Raw genomic sequence first — 23667 nt, 5'->3', positions numbered from 1 at the left:
GGGTACAGGGCAACACATGGCTTCAGCAACAGTTTAGAGCCAACCAATAGCTTGAGTCGAGGATGGGGAACCTGTGACCATACAGACATTATTGGATTTGAACTCCCGTCAGCCACAGCCAGCATGGTCAAGCATGGTTGATGGGAGTTGTAGTCTATAAAAACACCTAGAGGAACATAGGTTCCCCAACCCTGTTCTATGTACTCTGGGAGGATTTTTAAATTTTTAAATCTAATTTATATTTCACCCTTCTCCCCTAAATGGCCCCAGAGTGGAGACTTGCAACTAGGGATATGCCAGTTTTGGTTTTTGTTGAATTTCTCTCCGTCTTAAGTTCTGTTCTCCATATTTCCACATCACGCTGTGATTTTTTTTGTTTGTAAAAAGTTCTTGTGAAAATTCATCAGCAGTTTAGTGCAAATTTCTCCCAATGCACACTTTTTTGTGTGCAAACTGATGGCTCCTAAAATAATTTGTCGGTGTGTGTTATTCTCACAAATATATGCATTGCAATGGAAATGTTGCCCAGGTATACACATTTTTTGTGCATTACTGGGCTGGAGGCTACCCTGCAAAATTCTGAGTGGTATGAATTTCAAAGGGCAGGTGTGTTTAGCTTTGAGTATTGTCTTGCAAAGTGTGAAGTAAGTCTGCCTTCAAATGTGAACTGAAACAAATTTCTCTCCCAGGCTTCCTTGCAGCTCAGCACTGGACCTCCTGGGGTTCTGAGTCCGGAGAAAATGTCCCCTTCAACCATAAGCAAAAAGATGCGTAACTTTGCAACTTTTGCACAACTAGAATCTCCTATACCAAGGGCTGGAGGATGAAAGAACATATGAAGAACCTGTTGGCTGAAGCCAAAGGTCAATATGTCCAGCCTCCTGGTCCTACAGAGGCAAACCAGATGCATGTGGGAAGCATAGCTGTCAACTTTTTCCTTTTATTGCGAGGAATCCTATTCGGAATAAGGGAATTTCCCTTAAGTAAAGGGAAAAGTTGACAGCTATGGTGGGAAGCCTGCAGACAGGGCAACAGCATTCTGCCCACCTGCATTTCTCAGCAACTGGTATTCAGAGGTATACTACTTCTGACAGTGTAGAACATAGCCATCATGGTTAGTAGCCATCAACAGCTTTGTCCTCCCTGAATTTTCCTAATCCTCTTTTAAAGTGATCCAGGTTGGTGGTCCTCACTGCCGCCTGTGGGAGTGAGTTCCATAGTTTAACTGGGTGCTGTGTGAAAAAGCACCTTTTTTTAAAAAAAAAATCTGTCCTGTAGTCTTGATGTTGTAAGTGACATCTTTGAGTTTTGGGCTTTGTTCTCCACCTGCAATTGACCATCACCCCATGCGAGGGAGCGAGCGAGGGAGCGAGAGGTCGGCAACAGATTCTGACTTCCAGGAGGTCAACACCGCTGCCTTATTAGCAACCCAGCAAAATCTAATGCTGCAAATTGATTGCTGCGAGCTTTCCTTTTCCTCCCAAGCCAGGATGAAATTCTCCCCCACTGAGCTCTTTCTCAGAACGATCAATCACAACGAGGCTTGTTAATTTGAATAACAACCCAGGATGTCACTGTTGATCCTGAGTGAATATCCAGTGACACTCTGCAGGAACAAGGGAGAGACTTTGCCTGTTGAAGTAACCATCTGAACAGGGCGTTGTTGAATGTGGATCTGTCTCGTAGTGGCATAGACACGAAGCTCTAGTTGTCTGCAAATGCATTGTTGATTATTTGGCAAGGGGTGCATGGATCTAATGGAGGGGCTCACAAAATCTTATGTCATAGGCAGTGCCGGATTTACGTATAAGCCAAACAAGCTATAGCTTAGGACCCCACTCTCTTGGGCCCCCAAAAAAACTTAAAGGAAAAAAAAAACCTGGATGTACATTTCCAAAATACAAGATAAGTTCAACAATTACTTTGAGAAAATACATATGTTGTTATACGCAAATGGCTTTAGATACCCATTTAGTCCATAAATTACCATATAGAGATAATTTGTTGTTGACAAAGGACAGCTGGACATCTAAAGGGCACCATTACCTTCAGTAGCTTAAGGCCTCATCAAACCTAAATCTGGCCCTGGTCATAGGCCCTATTTGCATGGGCCTGTTAAAGCAGTATTGCACCACTTTAAATAGTCAAATCTCCCTCCAAAAAAATCCTGGGAGCTGTAGTTAGTTAAGGGTGCTGGCAGTTGTTAGGGGGGCCTTTCCCCCTTTACAGAGCTGCAATTTGTGTTGCTCCAGGGTCCTATTTTTAAAATAATAATGCCTTTCTACACCCACAAGGAGGAGGAGGAGGTGGAGGGGACGACAGAGGATGAGATGGTTGGACAGTGTTCTCGAAGCTACTAACATGAGTTTGGCCAAACTACGGGAGGCAGTGAAAGATAGGCGTGCCTGGCGTGCTCTGGTCCATGGGGTCACGAAGAGTCGGTCACGACTGAACGACTGAACAACACACCCACAAGCACCACAGTGAAGGCTGTCTCATAGCCCAGATCCTCCCAAACTTGCCTGATTTCTTCCTCCTCAAGGGTAAAGTTTTCTCGGTTGGGAAAGAGCAGAGCTACTGCCACGCAGTGATGGGGGCAGCCAGCAGTGAGAATGGATCCTACTCCAAGCTAGGCCCAAATTCGTGGGGGTGTGTGTGTGTCCCATGCCGAGCTTGAAATGAAGCAAGGTTTTTTGAATTGGTGTGTGTGTGTGTGTGTTTTATATTTCAAACTCCGACTGCAAATCCCTTCCCTCCCTATCAACGCTGCATGCCCATGTGAAATGCACGTTCGTAGCGGAAGCCACAATGTTCCTGTGTCAAGCTCCCTGGGTTGCGTTGAGCAATATTTATCCATGATTTGGAAGAAAGTAATTAAAGCTCAACCCATTTTCTGTTAAATGTCACCTTGGTTCTTGCAGGTCTACACCTCCCTTTCCCGAAGTTGTGAATTGTGCCTCGGAGGGAAGGCTACTGTCTATAGACAGAGGCATAGCTGTTAATTCGAAAATGCATAATTTATTTTGAGAAAGCATCGAGCCAGATTTTTTTTTTTTTTTAATATAATCCTTTTTGGTCTTTTAGCTGATTCTTACTTCCCATTTCCACAAGGCAGGAAGGGAAATGCTTAGCAAGAGAACTTGGTATTTTTAGAAATGGGAACTTGTTTCTGAATCCAAGTTGGCTGCAAGAAGATTCTCACCCTACGGGCTGCCGCGACCAAAATAACCTTATATTTTATTTTAACCCCATGCTGTGTAATTTCAATGACCATGGAAAAACTAACATGAAGAATCTTACCCATCGTGGGAGGGAGAATTATCTCTCCCACTAGCACAACAAAAATAACAATACACTGCGACACTTGGCAATATAGCTTGAAATAGTTGTCATGCTTTAGATTTGTTAATGGCCCAGGACAACAAAAATGTTGCAGTGTATCTCTGTTCCCAGTGGGAATGCTCCTGTTCCTGGACTGAGCCAATTTGTGGAGCCCTCTTTCAGAATCCTAGATGTCAGCCTTTGCCAGCAGGATGACCTCCAGCCGTCTGGAAGTACAACTTTGCAAACTTACTGGACAAAGGGTGGTTAAGTGTCCGGAATTGTCCGGAATTGGCTTCATTAAGTATTTTCTATATGGAAAATGCAGCTGTATGCTTTAAACTGCTGACTGGGTATCTCTTATTCACAGCAGAACTTATTGTAAGTAGGTACTGGAAATATAAAGAAGGATCCTCTTTGATGAATCGATAAAATAAGGTCTGGAAATTGGCATTTTTGGTTCATTGGGTGATTTTTTTTGTGTTATCTGGAATCTGGATATATGATTTGGACTTGGGCGGACTTCAGATCTGGATATGCAGACTTCATCTCTTAGGAGGAGGGGGGGTAAATTTTCCATTTCCGTTTTCTGTTTTTATATTGTTTTGTTATATACTAAGCAAATACTTAAAAAAAAGAACTACAACTCCCATCAGTTGATGGGTCACAACTCATGGGACTTATAGTCCAAAATAGGTGGAAGGCATTAGGCTGGTGGTGGCTGATATAAGCCGAAAGAAGCAAGGAGACTATTCCACTTTTCCCTTCATCTCCTGCTTTTCTGTTTTGCTTTCCCAGCTTACACTGAATGTCATATGGTTACTATGCATGCCCAAACTTCGTTAGCATTTCTTTAAAAGTCTTTATTTTTGTAAACTTCAAGATTCCCCTACTCATGCTGATGGCAGAAAGTGAGGAAGAATTGAAGAACCTTTTGATGAGGGTGAAAGAAGAGAGCGCAAAATATGGTCTGAAGCTCAACATCAAAAAAACTAAGATCATGGCCACTGGTCCCATCACCTCCTGGCAAATAGAAGGGGAAGAAATGGAGGCAGTGAGAGATTTCACTTTCTTGGGTTCCATGATCACTGCAGATGGTGACAGCAGTCACGAAATCAGAAGACGCCTGCTTCTTGGGAGAAAAGCAATGACAAACCTAGACAGCATCTTAAAAAACAAAGACATCACCTTGCCAACAAAGGTCCGTATAGTTAAAGCTATGGTTTTCCCAGTAGTAATGTACGGAAGTGAGAGCTGGACCATAAAGAAGGCTGATCGCCGTAGAATTGATGCTTTTGAATTATGGTGCTGGAGGAGACTCTTGAGAGGCCCATGGACTGCAAGAAGATCAAACCTATCCATTCTCAAAGAAATCAGCCCTGAGTACTCACTAGAAGGACAGATCCTGAAGTTGAGGCTCCAGTACTTTGGCCACCTCATGAGAAGAGAAGAATCCCTAGAAAAGACCCTGATGTTGGGAAAGATGGAGGGCACAAGGAGAAGGGGACGACAGAGGATGAGATGGTTGGACAGTGTTCTTGAAGCTACTAACATGAGTTTGGCCAAACTGCGAGAGGCAGTGAAGGATAGGCGTGCCTGGCGTACTCTGGTCCATGGGGTCACGAAGAGTCGGACACGACTGAACGACTGAACAACAACAACAACAACTCATGCTGATATTCCCCTCTTGCTTATCAGTAGTCTTGTTTGGAAACCAATCCTATTGGCAAACACCATTTATGTCTCTGTCAGAAGAAGGAGTGGTGGCTTCTTCAGACTGGCTGGCTTCCTTCTTTCCTCTTTTTGATGTGTCTATTTTGCAACATGTCATTGACACAATAATGTTGCATTAGGAGTGGATTCATCCTGGGGCATCCACACATTGTTCTGTTGTATTAGCTGTTCTGTGAGGCTCCCCCAGTGTCACTGCATTATTGCCATCTGCTGGAGGAGCACTCTTGCACTATAGCATGACAAAAGTGGGACAAAACACCCCCATATATGATAGGGGCTAGTGGCGCGGTGCGCCAGGGCGCCGGCCCCCCCCAGGGGTGCCCCCGTGAGCCCGTTGGCATACCGGGCGCCCCCTCCCTAACCCGCCCCCATGGGCGGCCTGGCGGCCGGGCGCTTGCGCACCGGTAGCGCAGCCGCTGCTGCCCATGCCGCTCCCGGGCGGGCTGCGAGCTGGCCGCTCTCGCCTCCCGTCCCGGGAGCACTGGAAGGGAGCGCAGATCCCCGTGCCGCTCCAGCGCCACGCCTCTCATCCCCCACTCGCCCCCCCTCCTGAGGGGCGGCAAGCGTGGGAGGTGGCGGAGAGGCACCACGGCGGCCGATCTCCCTAAGACGGCCCTGATTATGAGACACGCACCAATTGGAAACAAATCTGTTTGGCTGCTCAAAGCCTTTGCAGGTGCTAATGGTCTTGAAAGTGGAATTGTGTATAACTGCCCAGATATCACCATGAGCACAAAGAATTTTATTGTACATGCATAATTATTTGTGCTCGTGAAGGACATCTAGAGAGGCTGTATGCCTGTCATAGAATCATCGAGTTGTAGAGTTGGAAGGGACCCCGAGGATCATCTAGTCCAGGGGTCCCCAAACTTACCTGGCCTCAGGCCGATTCCTCTGGTGCCGGTCGTGCGGCGGGCCAGAGGGCGGGGGAGCGTGCGCCCATGTGCGCGCACACTCGCTTTTTCCGGTGCACTTCTGGGTGAGCGCGGCACTGGAAATAGCATGTGCGCATGCGCATGGGCCCCCGCAGACCCGAAAGTGTGCCGGAAATGAGGTTTTGCGCATGTGCAAAAGCTATTTCCACCGCCGCACCAACCCAGAGATGGGCAACCGCACCGCACTGCACCGGTAAGAGCAGGCGGCGGTGGCGGGCGGTGGGGGTCGTCGGCCGCACAATTGGCTCACATGGGCTGCATCCGAACCACGGGCCTTAGTTTGGAGATGTGTGATCTAGTCCAACCCCCTGCAATGCAGGAATCTCAACTACATCATACATAATAGATGGTCATTCAACCTTTGCTTAAAAACCTCCAAGGAAGGAGAATCCACCACCTCTCATGGGAGTGTGTTTCACTGTCAAACAGCTCTTGCTATTTCTTGTAACTTAAAGCCATTGGTTTGGGTCCTACCCTCCAGAGCAGGAGAAAACAAGCATGCTCCATCTTCCATGTGACAACCCTTTATCATATCACCTCTCAGTCTTCTCTTCTCCAGGCTAAACATACCCAACTCCCTCAACCGTTCCTCATAAGGCTTGGTTTCCAGATCCTTGATCATCTTGGTTGCCCTCCTCCGCACATGTTCGAGCTTGTCAATACCTTTCTTAAGTTAAGGTGCCCAGAACTGGACACAGGACTCCAGGTGTGGCCTGTCCAAGCCTCTCCTGTACAGATGCCCTGATTATATGGCAAGGAGTGTGAAAACGAAAGCTGCCTCAGCAATGCTTGCATTAGGATGCAGGGCCTGTAGACAATTCCCTGAAAGATGAGGTTTCAGAGTGCTGAAGGACTGTGGGGGGGGGGGTTAATGGATTGCTTTGGTTGCTGAGTAGGCAAGGATGAGCGACAAGCAGAGATCTTTGGACTTCTGGACCACATCTGCAGTGACTGATACCGCCTCCTGCATTTAGCATGGCCAAATCTTCAGCAGGTGCCCAAATATTGGTACCGCTGAGGCTCAGCTCCTGGCCTGAGATGAACTTCTGCAAACAACAGATGTTACAACAAATCCTTGTTTATCAGCTGATTTACATTTGCTGAATCCCTACCTGTGGCCTGCCCTCATTTTGCTTTTTGGAAAGATGTTTGGATATTAAAAAAACAACAACAGCTCTGCACCTTTTACATCTTAGCACTCATACGGGGTGATAAATTTGGTTTGGGCTGCATATTATTTATTTAGTAAATTGATATCCCACCTCTCCTCCCAAAAGGAGCCCAAGGTGGCAAACTACAAGTTGTTGGCCTTAGTTTGTCTTGAGAGACAATGGAGTGTGCCTGCAGGGGTGAAGTCAAACCACTGCAATAGCCGGATTGAAGGGAACTACCTGGGGCGCAAAGCTATATGCAGTGTGTATGGAGGCCCTGGGCTGCCCAGGTGACAAGACCCTTCTCTCAACCTTGCTGATGTGGTCCAAAGGAAAGCAGAGCAATACATTTGGCACCAGCTTGGCTGCAGGAGTTGCTGGAAGGAGGTGTGCAAGGCGCCATCCAACTATGTTAGTGTTATGTACTTAAGTTGAATAGGATCCAAAATGCAGCAGTCTGATTGGTCTGCAGGAGGCACCCAATCCAGCTCCAGGTGGAAGTGAATCCGCAACCCGATTGGCATACAGGAGTATCCCGGAATTAGCCAATCACATGGGGCCCATTGTGTAAATAGTGTATATAAAGCAGACGCTTTGGGGGAACTGCATTCCTCACTACTATGAGCTGAATAAAGAGCATGAAATTCACACTTGACTCCGAGTATATTTCAGTTAGGGACTCCACTCTGGATTTGTATAGGGTTTACTCCTTAGGCTCTTCCTCTCCTGAATATGTCTCACAAGGCAGCAGTGGTTTAGGACCAGAGTTTTCTTTCTCCTACATGGGCTACCTTCCCAGGTGGAAGAGCCCCATCTGCCCCTCACTTCCCTCTGTTGTAAGAATATTAAGGTCTTATGTATATAATAATTGTTCAAAAGTGTACCAAGCAAACATGTACATGAATGTATGGGCCATATGTCTGAAGCAGCACCATTTTGACTCCCAGCTGACCAAGTATTTCTCTGCAAGGAGAGAAGACAATAGGAAAAGCTTCCCAATTCTCTTTGGGCTTACACCTCCCTGTAAATACAGTCTGGCAAGTATCTGTTAAGCTGAGCAAACTATCAATATGCGTAAGAGATCCAGGAACTAAGTATTTACCATCTCAAAGGAATGGGGCTACCCAGGAAAGGCAATCAGATAAGGCATTATCATATAAACTGGCAGGCAGGAGAAAAAACAACCTGTTGGAGACCGCCTTTTTCTGTGATGTAGGTATGAGGTATCTGGGGTGGTGGTCTTGAGTTACACCCCTTCTGTGATGTATGTATGACATCTCTGGAGGTGGTCTTGAACAGCAGCATGGGCAATTTCAAATTTCTATATAAGGGGAGGCGCTCCTTTGTTCTAGGTCCCTCCCCTGCTCTCCTGTGTGTGGGGAGGTTACCCTGTTGCAACAGCGAGAATAAAGACTTTGCTTCTCAATCTTCTCTGGTTGGCCTCTGTTATATTCTCCTACTGATGGAGAACCTACAAAGGGCTCTTGTGTACCCCATAAGGGAAAGGGGCAGATTTTGTTTATTACACCTCTATGGCACGTGCAGAAACTGCCTCCTTGACCACTGGACCCACTATTGGTCTCATCCACTCAATCTCCTGGAGCCTGTCTCCGCCTGCAGGGGAAGTCTGTAACTCACCAAGGGTTTGAGACCCATCAGCTATCCTCACCTGGTTAAGCCTGCCAGCTGAAGCCATTTCCTGGCCTGTGCTCCTGTTGCGTGATAACAGCATGCTAAGAGCTGAGTGAAGGGTGGGGACCAAAGGTGGACAAGCTACTCCAGAAGAAGTATGATGCGTCTCCCACTTACTTGCACTGAAATAAGCTCAAATTACTTCTGGGGTCACCTGCGCAGGATGGGGCTGCTAGAGTATCAGGCTGAGTAACTATTCCTGCTGCCAAAGCTCTGGGCTGACTCTTCCCAATCGATGCAAGGACCTCTGCACTCCTGCCATGCCTGCTTGGTTGCTGAATGTAATGGGGTTAATAGGTGATCAGCAGAAAGGAGGTCCAGACAGGGAAAGGCTGCAGGGTTCCTCTGCAAAGCTCTTGTGAAAGAGAAAGATGAATATGCCTTCATTGATTCTTTTGTTCTGTGCTTAATTGCAAGGTGGAGAACAAAGGCTTCTGACCTGCCAGTCGATATATCACGGAGCCGGCGTCTCTGGAAATGCGGAAAGGAGCCCTGGTGGCTGCATTGCTCACCTGAAACTGTACTTTAATTCATTAATAGACACTTGTTCCAAGACCTGCTCCAGGACATTTTGCTCCACAGCAAAAAGGCCTCTTCCTGACAGTGGGCCTTTCTCCTACCTTATTGCTTCTCCTACCTTATTGCTTCTATTTTTGTAACAGTGGGCTGTCCAGTGTCATGCTCTTGAATTTACCCCAGAAGCTCTGTCATCCTGGAGGGATTAAATGCAGCTAACACGGTCCGTTATGTTATACACTTCCCTGGCAGTAGATCCCATTGATCCATCAAAATGTATCAGTTGTCTGCAATCTGATGCCCTCAATATGTTTTGCACTATAGTTCCCATCCCATCTAGATCAAGGGAAGTAATAGTACCACTGTATTCCGCTCTGGTCAGACCTCACCTGGAATACTGTGTCCAGTTCTGGGCACCACAGTTTAAGAAGGATACTGACAAGCTGGAAGGTGTCCAGAGGAGGGCAACCAAAATGCTCAAAGGCCTGGAAACGATGCCTTATGAGGAACGGCTTAGGGAGCTGGGTATGTTTAGCCTGGAGAAGAGAAGGTTAAAGGGAGATATGATAGCCATGTTCAAATATATAAAAGGATGTCATATAGAGGAGGGAGAAAGGTTGTTTTCTGCTGCTCCAGAGAAGCGGACACGGAGCAATGGATTCAAACTACAAGAAAGAAGATTCCACCTAAACATTAGGAAGAACTTCCTGACAGTAAGAGCTGTTCTGCAGTGGAATTTGCTGCCAAGGAGTGTGGTGGAGTCTCCTTCTTTGGAAGTCTTTAAGCAGAGGCTTGACAGCCATCTGTTAGGAATGCTTTGATGGTGTTTCCTGCTTGGCAGGGGGTTGGACTGGATGGCCCCTGTGGTCTCTTCCAACTCTATGATTCTATGATTCTATGGTTACACTGGCTGGGGCGGACTGGATTTGGAGTCCATCGTTTTTGTGAGGGTATAACTTGGGAAACCTGATATATAATGAAATATAGCGGGAAGGAACTGAGGGGGGGGGAGCTGCATAAGCTTCCCCCCTAATTCCTGGATCTTTCCCCCTCTATGCACGGGGAAGCAAACAAAGTTCAGGAAAGGATTCGGCCTGGTTCTGCCCCCTCCCCTTGCTGGTCCTGCATTCTCAACTGAGCCTGTTGTTATAATAGGAATTCTAAGGTCTCAGATAAATAAGGTCTCAGAATAAATGTTGATAATTGAACAAGGTAAACACACATGCCTAAGTATATAAACCACATGTCTAAAATAGTATAGGAGAGTAATCCAAAAGCCATCTTGGCTTTTCTAAAGACTGTAAATATTTCCTCTGCCACCTTAATCCTCCTTGTCTGAGAACACGTAGGCAGACAGCAATCAGGGGAAGTTCCTGAAGGGATTCCTCTCCTATATCTATGAACCTCCTTGGTATTAATTGTCATTGTTTGCCCAGATGCTCTGCATTGAGGGATGTCGGATGGACATCCCAATTGTCTTATCAAATGCTAATGTTTTGTGTAAACTGTGCCTGGAGCTATGTAAAACTTGCTAAATCCTCATGAATATAACACCTTGGCCTGCCTGAGCCACAGTAACCCCATCTTACATATGTGTGACATTTGTAGAAGGTATGTCCTTCTTCTTCACTCCAAAATGCAAACCCGTTAAAGAGACGTGTCTTCTTGGTTCTGGGTCTCTCTTGCCTTCTTGCTAGGAGGGGAGGGAACTCTGTTGCCACAGAAAAATAAATATCGGCCTTGCTTTCACTGTATCCTGCCTCCATCCGTTCATCTCTGACCAATCATGGACTTAAGGGACTCAGTCCCTTGGGGAGTTGGACAGCAAAAGCCAACCACCCCTATTTTTCCATATTCACTGTGTTTCATTTATTTATTTTTAATGGGAGGAAAAATCATGTCACATGTTGGGATGGGCAAACCTGCCATTTTCAGTTTATCCCTTGTTGTAAACACAATCTGCCCCTATTCCCTTATGGGGTACACAAGAGCCCTTATAGAGTCCTTTGTAGGTTCTCCATCGGTAGGAGTAAAAAACAGAGGCCAACCAGAGAATATTGAGAAGCAAAGCAGCTAGTAAGCCTGACCTTTATTAAAGCTGTTGCAACAGGGTGAGGACACACAGAAGATTGGAAGAGGACCCCAGAACAAAGGTGTGCCTGTCCTTATACAGACATTTAAATTGCTCACCCTGGAGTCCAAGACCACCCCCAGAAACATTATACATACATCACAGAAGGTGTGTAGCCCAAGACCACCCCCCCGGTACACCATACCTACATCACAGAAAAGACGGTCTACAACAGAAATCTGAGTGTGTTGTTTATCTCCTGTCTGCCAGGTTATTTGATAATGCCTTATCTGATTGCCTTTCCTGGTAGTCTGGCCATTCCTTTGAGATGGTAATCACTTAATTCCTGAGGCAATGGGAAGGTTCCCTCACCCCCTCCCTCCTTGCAGAGAAACATTTGGTCAGTTGGGGAGTCAAAATGGTTTCAGGACTGTCTTCCTATGCTGCTTCAGACATGTGGTTTATATATTTATGTATGTGTTTGCTTGGTACATTTATGAACATTTATTATATATATAAGACCTAAAAAATTTTTATTACACACTGTTTCTCATTTTTCTTGTCTTTGTGTAAGTTCCTATCATTGCTTATTCCACATCTAGTCTACTATCACAGTTAGTTTTTGAAGTCACTTTCATATGATGCTGGCCACCAACCATATTGATCCAGCAGTTTCTTTACAAATATGGCCTTTCGATGCGCCCTTTTCCTCTCAAACCAGCTTCCACCCAAGGAGAAAACTTACGCCACATTCATCTTTGTTCTTCAGAATGAAGTGCGCATTTGAGGCAGCCATCACACATATACGGCTGACAGCTTCATGAATAGGGGTTGCGGAGTTTTGTTTTGTTTCTTTGCAGAGGTGGGGAAACCAAACAGGTCTCGTGTGTTGGGTGAAGGCCCCCCACCTGCCTTTCTGATGTGAGCAACACTCCACAAATGTGGCTTGAAATGCAGGAATAAGGAAGAACAATCTTGCTGAACACAGACATAAGTGCAGTTCTCCACATTTTCATGTCAGGTTTTGGGTGAATTTCTCCTGATATACAGATTCCCCCCCTATGCAATTGTTCCTGATATGCACATTACTGCAACCTGATTTTTTTTATCTCATATGCCTCTTTTGTATGTTACCTTCACTTGTATATGCATTTTAAATGCACAGTTTAGACATTATTATTATTATTGTTGTTATTATTATTATTATTATTATTATTATTATTATTATTATTATTATTATTATTTCACACATTACTCAGTAGGAAAACTGTATTGTTTAATCTGGAGAGGTGAGAATTTTGAAGAATCGCTGCATTTCAGTTCTTGCCACGTTTCGAGGCATGCAAAATTAGGTAGGCTTGTCTTTAAGTGCGAACGGAACTGAATTTCTCCCCCACCTCTTGCCAGACATGGACTCACCTTCATTATCATTTGTTGTGTCAGAATTAGCAGGTAGCTTTCGAAGCAGCGCAATTAGGAGAAGTGTCTGTGGGAGGAGATCGAGACAGGGAAGTCAACATATTGTCTGCTTTCTTTTTTAAACGCCTCGCTCCCAGAAATAGTTTTTTTTGGTTAAACGTTCAAAATGAACTTCCCATCGACTTCGAGCAATTCGAATGGATTTGATGGCTGCACCTGTCTCCTTGTCTCTTGGTCAAATCAAAACTTTATAAAGAAGTTCCGTGGGATATGCACCTAGGGTTGCAAACCAAATCAGATCAGTGGGCTGCATGGGGTGAGAAGACACTTTTGATGAAAAACTGCACCTCCCAGGGCGTAGGGCTTGAACTAACAGGTGGAAATCGAAAGGAAGCTGATTTTGGCTTGGCAGTACAATTACTGTCCTAACAGTAAGATTTGTTGGACAGAGAAATAGGAGGTGTTGAGAATGTGGCCCTCAGAAAAAAGGCTCACTGCAATCTCTCCCCAATATAATAAATTTCTGCATGTTATATTATTATTATTATTATTATTATTATTATACCCCGACACTCTGGGCGGCTCCCAACAGAATATTAATATTAGTATTGTCAGGGATTGCCCGGCTCCTCGTGAGGAGAGGGAGGGGGGGCCCTACTCGGGAGGAGAGCCGGGGCAAGGTATTCCTTGGGAGGAGCAAGGGGAGAGAGGTCCTTCTTTCGAGGAGGAGAGGGACAGGAGGACTACTCAAAGGGAAGGGTTGGTTGGAGGTCCTGCTCACGAGGAGGGCAGGGAAACAGGTCCTCCTCGGGAGGAGGACAGGGAGAGCAGCTCTCCCTGTCCTCCTCCCGAGGAGGACCTCTTTCCCTGCCCTCCTGCACCACCAGCCAGAGAGGATCTGAGGGAGAACTGCCGCTTCTGGCGCCAGCACAGCATCGGGGGGTCAGGAGGCACCGCAGACATCGTTTTAGGGTGCCGAGACTTTGGTGTTGGGCGGGAAACCGGAGAGGGGCACTTCCGGATTCTGAAAGTGACTGAGCGGTCATGTTTTGAACTAGCTCTACACTGTAAATAGTAATGCACAATAAATAGTCTTATCTACTGAAGGCTCTGTCGTTACTCATGAGCAACACTTGGGAAGATCCTGACAAGTAATAATAATAATAATAATAATAATAATAATAATAATAGCAATAAAATATCAAACATTAAAAACTTCCCTAAACAGGGCTGCCTTCAGATGTCTTCTAAAAGTCAGATAGTTGTTTATTTCCTTGAAATTTGATGAGAGGGTGTTCCACAGGACGGGCGCCACTACCGAGAAGGCCCTCTGCCTGGTTCCCTATGACCTCACTTCTCGCAGTGAGGGAATTGCCAGAAGGCCCTCAGAGCTGGACCTCAGTGTCCGGGCTGAACGATGGGGGTGGAGACGCTCCTTCAGGTCTACTGGGCTGAGGCTGTTTAGGACTTTAAAGATCAACACCAACACTTTGAATTGTGCTCGGAAACGTACTGGGAGCCAATGTAGGCCTTTCAATGTAGCCACTGTAGCCACTAATATAAGCATTTTCTTTGCACAATTTACCACAGCATAAGCATTTTGGTGCACATTACTTGGTGGAAGAACCGCGATGTGAAATCTGGAGAAGTGCCAGTTTCAAAGGATGGCTGTGTCTGCTGTTTGGACATTCTTTTGAAAATTGCAAATGAGGCATTTCCCCCCCCCCCCCTCGTGTGTTTTATCTGCTTCTTATTTTGTTTCCTTTTGGGGGGGGGAGCTGTTCACACTAACTGCAACAATAAAGGCCATTGATTTGAGGTAGGTTTCCCCTTCAGATGCAAACTGAAACTACCCCACCCACCACATCCCTTGCTGTAATACAGTGGTACCTTGGAAGCTGAACACCTTGGCTCCCAAACAAATTGGCTCCCGAATGATCGGAACCCGGAAGTGAGTGTTCCAGTTTCTGAACAATTTTCAGAAGTTGAATGTCTGGCACGGCTTCCACACCTCCCGATTGGCTGCAGCTTGCTCCTGCAGCCAATCGGAAGCCACACTTTGGTTTTTGAATGGACTCACGGAATGCATTCTGTTCGAGAACCAAGGTACGACTGTACTCTCCTGGGATTTGAGGTGTCTGTTCCAAGACCACTGGCAGTAGGTGATTGCAACAAGCCCACCAGTTACAGTTGCTCTTGATTCCAGCCTGACACCAACAGGTACTGTATGTAATGAAAATATACTTTTGGGGACTATAAACGTGGCCGTACCTGTGCAAAGTGACAATATAATTCTGTTAACAAAAATGCTGGATTTCTGAGAGCACCGATTCTGCACACTGTTCATTTGCTCTCTTCACGGTCAAGCCGATTCATTTCCTCTAGGCTCCAATAATCGAAAACCCAATTCAGAACTCATTTCAGCCTCCTCACATCACAAGCTCTCCATTTTCAAGGATAGCTCTCTTCAGAGTCAGATAAAACAGTCCCTTCGGCTGTTGGTGGGCCCTCATTTCATTCTGTAGCGTGAATTCGCTTGGGCCGAAGCTTTCCTCTGTTCCCCAATTTCGGAATTACAGCACAACTCCGCGCAGGTTATGAATGCCATAAATCTTTAAATAAAATAGAAACAAAAAGTGTTTGTGCTGAGGAAAGAGTCCCATCAGTTTACAACATATGCCACCCGCTTATTTGGATGGTGGGTATTGTTATAGCCCAGTAAGAAAGAGATTGTGCATCTGTGGAAATGGTTCCATAGTGGACGAATACATTATATCAGAATATAAGAGGATCACTGTTGGATCAGGCCAATGGCCCGTCTAGTCCAGCATCCTGTTCTCACAGCGGCCAATCAGATAGTTGGGACAAAAGGCTCTCATTTCATAGGATTTTTTATTATTCTTTAAAAGCACAGGTATATGAATGTTCTGCTCCTTCTCCTTCCTCCCCTTTGTGTCACCTTTCTGTGATGTTCCAGCAGGATTCCACTTGAAAGAAATGAGGGAAAAAAGGAAGTTTCATTCTGAACTCATTCATTTGTATTCCCATTTGTGTCCATTAATGAAAGAAATGGCTGTCATGCAGTTCATTTTTCATTTATGGGAATGTGCTGAATGCCCAAGTAGCCATCAGCGTGAAACCCAGAATGATGTGCGAACATTCAGTGTGACCTGAATGTCTGAGAACCTCTGAAATCAAGCCCCATAAAATTGGCAGACTGAACCTTTCGAAGCTTCAGAGCTTTTCAGATTTTCACAGTGTATCCAGGAGCAGGTTTTCGTCTAGGTTTGGATATAGCTGTACACTTGAAGCTTCGAGAAACTCTGAAATAAGCCTAGACTTTTTTTTAAAAAAGCCCAAATGTTTTAAAAATGGAGCTTGTTGCATTTTGAGTGACTATGTTTACCTCCAGCTTTCACTTATTTGAATCTTTGAGCAGATTTCCTTGATCTTTCTCCACCCCCCCAATTTATTTATTTGATTTTCCATTAAAATTTACATTCCCTCCTCCCCTTTGTGGGTCTTATTGTTAGTCCTTTCCTTCTGCATCTTTCGTAATAATCCAAATTTCTATATCTCCATTATGTCCATAGTTCTTCGTTACATTACAAGTGTTATTGCAGTCCCTCTAACAATTTTAACTGTTTACAATGGTTCTTAAAGTAAATTATAAATTCCCCCCATTCCTTATTAAAGTTCTGGTCCTCCTGATTTCAGCCCCACTACCCTCCCCCTGCCAAGATCCTAAATCTATTCCAAGAAAGTTTCCCCAATTACCATAAACAAATCCCGGTGTCCCCAGAGCACCTGTTACCCAGATTTTCCCCAATCTCTCATTTGAGTCGTCTGTCATGGTGTGCATTATCCTGCTTTGCCATCATCCTGGAGGTTGTCATAGAAACAAAGGACAAACAGTCGGGTGTTTGGACTGTGCAACCCTGGGATTAATGTGCCAGGGAGAAAAGAAAACGGAATGAAACCCCTGATCGTCTTTCCCTGAACCCTCAGCATCTTGACGCTAATGCTCTGCACATGAAAAATTAATAGTCTGGCAATAAATTATTTTAAACACGATCACAGGGCGGGTAGGTCCCTTGATGCCTTTTCAAGACACACAAAGGAGAGAGGGGTTGTTGTTGTTTTTTGGAAGATAGAAACTTATCTTCCAGTGGGTCAGACCACTGCTGGTTCATCTGGCTCCGTGTTGCCTCCGAACTGATTGACAGAGCTTCTCCAGGATCGGAGACAGGAGTTGTTACAGCCCTACCTGGATTGGAACCTGGGACCTTCTACACAGTGGTGGCTGGTAGGGCAGATGGCAGGGAGACCACGGGCGCTGCATCCCGTTTTGCTGCTTGAGATGAAATGGCAAGTGCAAGCCCACCCCGCCGCCACAATTGTTGCTTTCGTTTAGTCGTTTAGTCGTGTCCGACTCACCAAAGCTTCCTTTAACTAGGTTGTGCAGCGGCAACACAAAGCAGTAGCGGTGGGTTCCATCAAAATCTCGTGAGGTTTGGGTGAAAAAAAATGCTGGAAATCAGCACTGTCGCCATTGCCACGTTTCTGCCTCTGGCAGAGTGGGCAACAGGGGCTTCCGCTGCCTGAGGTGGCTATTTCACCCCAGCTCATGGGTAGGAAGGCCCCGAAGGAGAGAAAATGCTAGGCAGAGCCAGAGTCAGTGACAGGCAGATTCAGCTCCTCCTAGTTTAGTCCTCGTCCTCTCCCCTGCTGAGTTCAAGAAGTGGGGAATGCTGAGACACAGGAGTTGTTGTTGTTGTTGTTCTTGGCATCTGTCTGCCTTGAGAGACAATGGAGTTCGCCTCCAGGGGTGAAGCTAAACTGCTGTGTTAATGGCACTGAAGTGATCTCATGGGGCAGTGTGCATGCAGGTCCTGGGCTGCCCAGATGACAAGACCCTTCTCTTGACTGGGGAGCCAGTGTGGTGTAGTGGTTAAGAGTGGTAGACTCATAATCTGGGGAACCGGGTTCGCGTCTCCGCTCCTCCACGTGCAGCTGCTGGGTGACCTTGGGCTAGTCACACTTCTTTGAAGTCTCTCAGCCCCACTCACCTCACAGAGTGTTTGTTGTGGGGGAGGAAGGGAAAGGAGAATGTTAGCCGCTTTGAGACTCCTTCGGGTAGTGAAAAGCGGGATATCAAATCCAAACTCTTCTTCTCTTCTTCTTCTTCTTCCTCTCTTTGACAGGCCAGAAACAGAAATTGACAGAATTGCCCACCGCTAGTCCCTGGTTCCCACACCCTTCCAAACTTAGACTGCCAGTGTGGTGACCATTCCAAACTTAGACTGCCAGTGTGGTATAGTGGTTAAGAGTAGTAGACTCATAATCTGGTGAACCGGGTTCGCGTCTCCGCTCTTCCACATGCAGCTGCTGGGTGACCTTGGGCTAGTCACACTTCTCTGAAGTCTCTCAGCCCCACTCACCTCACAGAGTGTTTGTTGTGGGGGAGGAAGGGAAAGGAGAATGTGAGCCGCTTTGAGACTCCTTCGGGTAGTGAAAAGCGGGATATCAAATCCAAACTCTTCTTCTCTTCTTCTTCTTGACCTCACTGATGTGGCCCAAAGGAAAGCAGAGCTAGACATTTGGCACCAGCTTGGCTTCAGGAGTTTTTGGAAGGAGGCGTACAAGGTGCCACCCAACCTTCTTAGGGACCCCACTCCGGATTTGTGTAGGGTTTACTCCTTGGACTTCTCTTCTTCTGAAGATATCCCACGAGGCAGCTGAGGTTTAGGACCAGAGTTTCCCTTCTCTTAGATGGGCTACCTTCCCAGGCTGATGAGCCCCATCTGCCTCTTACTTCCCTCTACAGCACATGCAGAAAACTCCTTGACCATTGGGTGCACTATTGGTCTCGTCCACTCAATCCTCAAGAGCATGTCTTCGCACACAGGGGAAGTCCCGAACTCACTGATGGTTTCAGACCCATTGGTTACCTTCATGTGGTTTAGCCAGCCAGTCAAAGCCATTCCCAGGGTGTGGCCACTGTCGCATGCTGACAGCTTCCAGGAGGCACAGAGGAGAACTGAGTGTAGGGTGGGGACCAAAGATGGACAAACTACCCCAGAAAGAGTATGATGTGTCCCCTACCATAGGCCCCACCCCTCCCCTAACACTCTGCACACCCCATGTGTGTGAGTGTGTATGTGTATTTTTACATTCACCATCTATCTCACATTTGCTGTTGGCAGGGGCATTCTTAGCCCCTTGGCTGCCGGGGGCGGGAAGCCAAGAGGCACCCCTGGGGGCGGGGCATCGCCGTGTGTGCATCATGACGTCATGACGCACGTGACGCCCTGCCGCCCGGGCTCCCTTGGCGGAGTGCAAGTCGGGGCAGGGAGAGGGACGGGCCAGCGAGAAGGGGTGTCCCTCCTCACTGGCCTGCCCCTCTCCATGCCCCGGCTCTGCAAGGCAGCCAGCAGCGGAGCTCGGCAAAGAGGCAAGGGGCGGGCCAGCGAGGAGGGGGTGGCACCCCACCTTGCTGGCCCGCCCCTTGCCTCCACGCCGAGCTCCGCCGCTGGAAGGGGGGGCTATTTTCGGCGCTGCCGGGGTAGAGCCGCAGGAGCGGCCAGCGAGGTAGGGTGACACCCCTCCTCGCTGGCCGCCCCTGCGGCTCCACCTCGGCAGTGCCGAAAATAGCCTAAAAAGAATATATATTTTTTAAATTAAAGTAAAAAAAAAGCCCAGGAGGCGGGGCCGCCCCCGATGTGTCACCCCCAGCAGGGGCGCTGCCCGGGCCCCCCCACCCCCCGCTCCTCCCTTGCTACGCCCCTGGCTGTTGGCCCTGCCCACATCCACTGGGTGGTCCTTGGAAGGTTCTTGGGGAGGAATGTGACCCTCAGGCTGAACATGTGCTTCCCTTCTGGATTCAAATATAAGGAGGGCTCTGTTCTCAACCAGATTTCTTCACAATCAGGGCACAGGGGCAATAGCTCCCAGCAGCTGTCTTCTGGAGAAGCACTGTCTCAAGACATGACGGTTCCAGTTCACTATTGCAGTTAACAGTCATGGGAAGAGTTCTCCACCCATTTGTTCAATCCTCTTTTTTAAAGCCAGTGGCTGCTAGCACCTCTGATCCAACAGCCTCTTCTTAAATTCTGAAGTTCTCGACTGTCTTCAGAGTCAGCTGCATTGCAATGGAGTAGTCTAACCTAGAGATTACAAGAACACAGACAAACAAAGTCAGGCTATTCCCCATCCTGACAGGGCCACCAGATGAAGATGGAAGGTGGAGCTCTGTACCACAGAAGGCACTTGAGGCTCCATAGACAGAACTGCCCTCCGAGTGAGCCTTTCCTTATAGCTCTCCATTTACAGAGACAGAACCGCACATTTTCTACGGCATCAAGGAAAACCGCACTTGGAGCCGGTTGGTTAAAAGATAACGGATTCCGACTTGCCCCTTGGTGGGACCAGCTCATCGTAATTCTGCTCACAGGTGGCATTAGCTGGTACAATTATCCTGCCCTCTCCAGCTGGTGGGTGGTGCTCTGTCCATGTCCGCCACCAATTATTCATCTGTTCTCAGTTCCTGGGGTTAATTTATTTGGCATTTTTAGTCGCAATCGTTTCATTAGATGTTCGTTTGCTAGGAAGCAAATGGTATGGATTTATGCAGAGGGGCAATGGGCAGGAAGAGTCAAATGCAACAGTCTTGTAAATGCAGTGAGCATCGCTGATACTGATCAGTAGCCTGTTTGCTGGCTACTATGTCTATACTGTGGATCAGAGGTCTCCAATGAGCTGCCCTCGGGCACCAGTGTGCCTGCCAGTTTTTGTCCTATGATGCCTGCAAAACTTCTTAGTAAATATTCCCTTGAAAACCCACAATGCACAAGAATCCTGGGAACTGTAGTTTATCCCCGCACATGGCTACAAATCCTGGCACCTTTAACAAGTTCCCAGGATCCTTTGGGAGAAGCAGGGGCGTAGCTAGCTGGGCTGACGTCATGATGCATGCGCACGGAGCAATGTCTCCGCCCGGGCCAGCTGGCCTGCCCCTCTCCATTCCCCACGGGCTCCACTCAGGGAGCACAGCGGGTTTTTTGCCACTGTGCTCCCTGAGCAGAGCCGTCCCGGGGCATGGAGAGGGGTTGGGCCAGCAAGGGGGGTGTCACTCCCCTCGCTGCCCCGCCCCTCTCCTTTCCCCGTCAGCTCCGCTCAGGGAGCGCAGCGGCAAAAAAAGCTGCTGAAAGGGGGAAAGCCCCCTCTTTCAGCGGCTTTTTTTGCCGCTGGCTGGAGGCGGGGATTGTGGAGGGCGGGGCCCCGCCCCGAGTGTCACCCCCCCAGGGCGCTACCCGGGGCGGCCCCCCCAGCCCACCTTGCTACACCCCTGGGGAGAAGTCATGTGTGCTTTCAATGTGTGCATAGCCAAAGCGTAGCAGGGCTGGCTCTGGAACTTGACATTATTTGGAGAACAAGGGAGTGTGCAATATTAAAGAACTGTTTCCAATTTCTTAAAAAGCAAGCAAGAAAAAAAGAATTCTGCACTGGACTCCCCAAGTATGAAGTGGCTGCAGTGAAAAACACGCTTTGTAAGTTTCCCAGTTCATGAGGCTTTCCTCCTGAAGCTCAGCCTGGGCAGGCCGTGATAAACTCAAGAGTGGCTCTTTTTCTTCCTTTCTTCTTCTTTTGTGCGATTCCCTGGCGGTGATCTGGCATAACCGTGATCAGCATCTGTTCTGCTGTGCATCGTGTCCTTTCTGTCGAGCGAGAAAGATATGAGCAAACATTAACAGAGTCAATAGATAAGACCAGATGGAGAAACTGGGGACAAGGAAGAGTGGGGCGGAGGGTGGGGAGGGAGGAAAATATTTTTTTTGCAAGAGTGTTGCCATAGAAACCCAGCTCTATATAGCTAACCCTCAGCTTAGCCCACTAATAGAAATTACCTGGAATGGATTTTACCTGCAGCTTACATAGCAGGTATAGGCTCTACTGATGTTCCCTACTTTGGATGCCCCAATGAAAGACCTTCTCTGCTTTTAGGGGCCATAAATAATTGGATAAAGCAAAAGATCAATATGAATTCTCTCAAGAACTAGGGTTATTCTCTCTCTCCCTCCCCCCCCCTTAAAAAAATTAGAAGTTTTCCCTTCTTTTTCTCTTTGGGGTTTTCTGTGTCCTTTAAAAGGCCGGGAAAGAAAACGTTAAGATCAATTTCTCCTTGTATTACAGGAAACAAGACGTGTTGAACAGCACAGATATGGCAGCCCCAGAGAGACCCTTATCTCCACCGCTCACTGCTCCGCCAAGCATGAAGGTAAGCTGCTTACGGGATGCATTATGGCCGGTGCGTCGCATGTGTTATTTGCATGGCTGGGCACTGCCCCAACTGCAGGATCTTGCAGTTATATTGGAGCAGAACGGCTCGGCTTATCTGTCGCAGTCACATCTAGCCTAAGAGTTGATATAATTTTTGCGTCCCTTCCTTCCAGCGTTGCATTCTTGAAAGGCCCAGGGAAGGTAATGTGAATGTGTGTATTATTATTATGTTTAATAGTAATATTAATGATGATGATGATGATGATAATAATTAATTTTATTAATTTATATACCACTTACAATGACTTCTAAGCAGTTTACAAGCATGGTAAAATTCAAACACAATAAGAGTACGCCATACAACAGTTTTAACATTAAAGATACCTGAGTATGAAATATGCAATCGAAGAAGCCCATTAAAAAAAAAACATAACAAAACAGTTAAAAGAGCAATTCAAGCAGTTGTACCAGGAAGTTCAAGTCCAGGGGAATGCCTAAACAGGTGTGTCTTCAAGAGCTGACGGTATGCCAATGCAGATGTGGCCTCACGTATTTCATATACGTGAAATACATATACATTGTATGCATAAGGAATGAAGAAACACAATGCAGAAGCTGCAGTTGCCACAGAATTGGAATCAATGGTAAGGACTACCATGTATCTATGAGGTGGAAAAGCTGTTTCTTCCATTACAGCCAGGCTAGTGACCTCATGTATAAAAGCAGCAGAATGTGTTGGAAGTGAAGTGAAGTGAAGTGATAAAAGCCCTTTTCCAATGAGCAAGAAGATTTTGGTGAGGTGACAGATACCATGCCTGTCAACTGTCCCAGAAATAAAATGGGACATCCTGTCTTTTATTGCAAGAGGACAGTATACAAAATGGCCGCCGCGACCTCGCGTGATTTTGGACTGCATTTTGGGGGGGGCACGGCGGTCCAAAATGCGTGTTTTCGGGTGCTGTTTCCGAAGAAAACACTTGGGGGGCATGGTCAAATGTGGGTCACGTGACTCACACAGGAGTGCAGACCCAGAAGATGGCTTCCTGGATTTGAGGCGTGTCGTGTTGGAAGGTATGAGATACCACTGAATATTTTGGGGTCAAAGCAGGAGGTGGGGCACTGTGAAGAAGTCCTCTCCCATCAGGCTTGCTTCCAGCACTCGAGATCAGTTTCCACTAACCTGTTGTCCTTCAGTTGTTGGGGGTTGTTGCCGACTAAGTCCTACTTAGAGTAGACCCATTAAAAATCTGTGTGCCTAGGTGAGTCATTTCCATTAACTCCAGTGGCTCCGCTCTGAGTAGGACTAGCACTGGATGTGGAACCCTTGGATCACAGTTCCCATGAGCTGATGGGAGTTGTGGTCCAAAACACTTGGAAGGCACTAGGTTGCCGATGGCTGCTTTAGATAGTCCATCGGCTAAATTATTCCTGCAGGATCAGAGAGCTAAAAAGCCGAGCAGGAAGATCTTGGCAACCGCAGGGAACATTGATCAAATATTTCCAGGATGCCCAGATGTTATCAGAAGTCTGCTCTGGGGTTCCTAAGCAA

The 23667-nt window shown here is 47.0% G+C and overlaps 1 protein-coding gene across 4 annotated transcripts in view; it reads left to right on the top strand.

Annotated features, from left to right (window-relative positions):
• Positions 1–23667, top strand: part of RAP1GAP2 (RAP1 GTPase activating protein 2) — a 194491-nt gene that overhangs the window by 96658 nt on the left and 74166 nt on the right. For 3 of the 4 annotated variants that reach the window (XM_033171729.1, XM_033171730.1, XM_033171733.1), the window contains one exon: positions 22032–22116. In XM_033171729.1, coding sequence (XP_033027620.1) covers positions 22032–22116 — 85 coding nt within the window. Of the gene's footprint in view, positions 1–21721; positions 21780–22031; positions 22117–23667 lie in introns of those variants that run through there. The other variant, XM_033171732.1, reaches the window with a different exon arrangement.

Source organism: Lacerta agilis, chromosome 15 (assembly GCF_009819535.1).
Source record: "Lacerta agilis isolate rLacAgi1 chromosome 15, rLacAgi1.pri, whole genome shotgun sequence".
Classification (NCBI taxonomy): Eukaryota; Metazoa; Chordata; class Lepidosauria; order Squamata; family Lacertidae; genus Lacerta; species Lacerta agilis.
The sequence above is the reverse complement of the archived record's forward strand: the minus strand, read 5'-3'. Positions and strand labels throughout refer to the sequence as shown.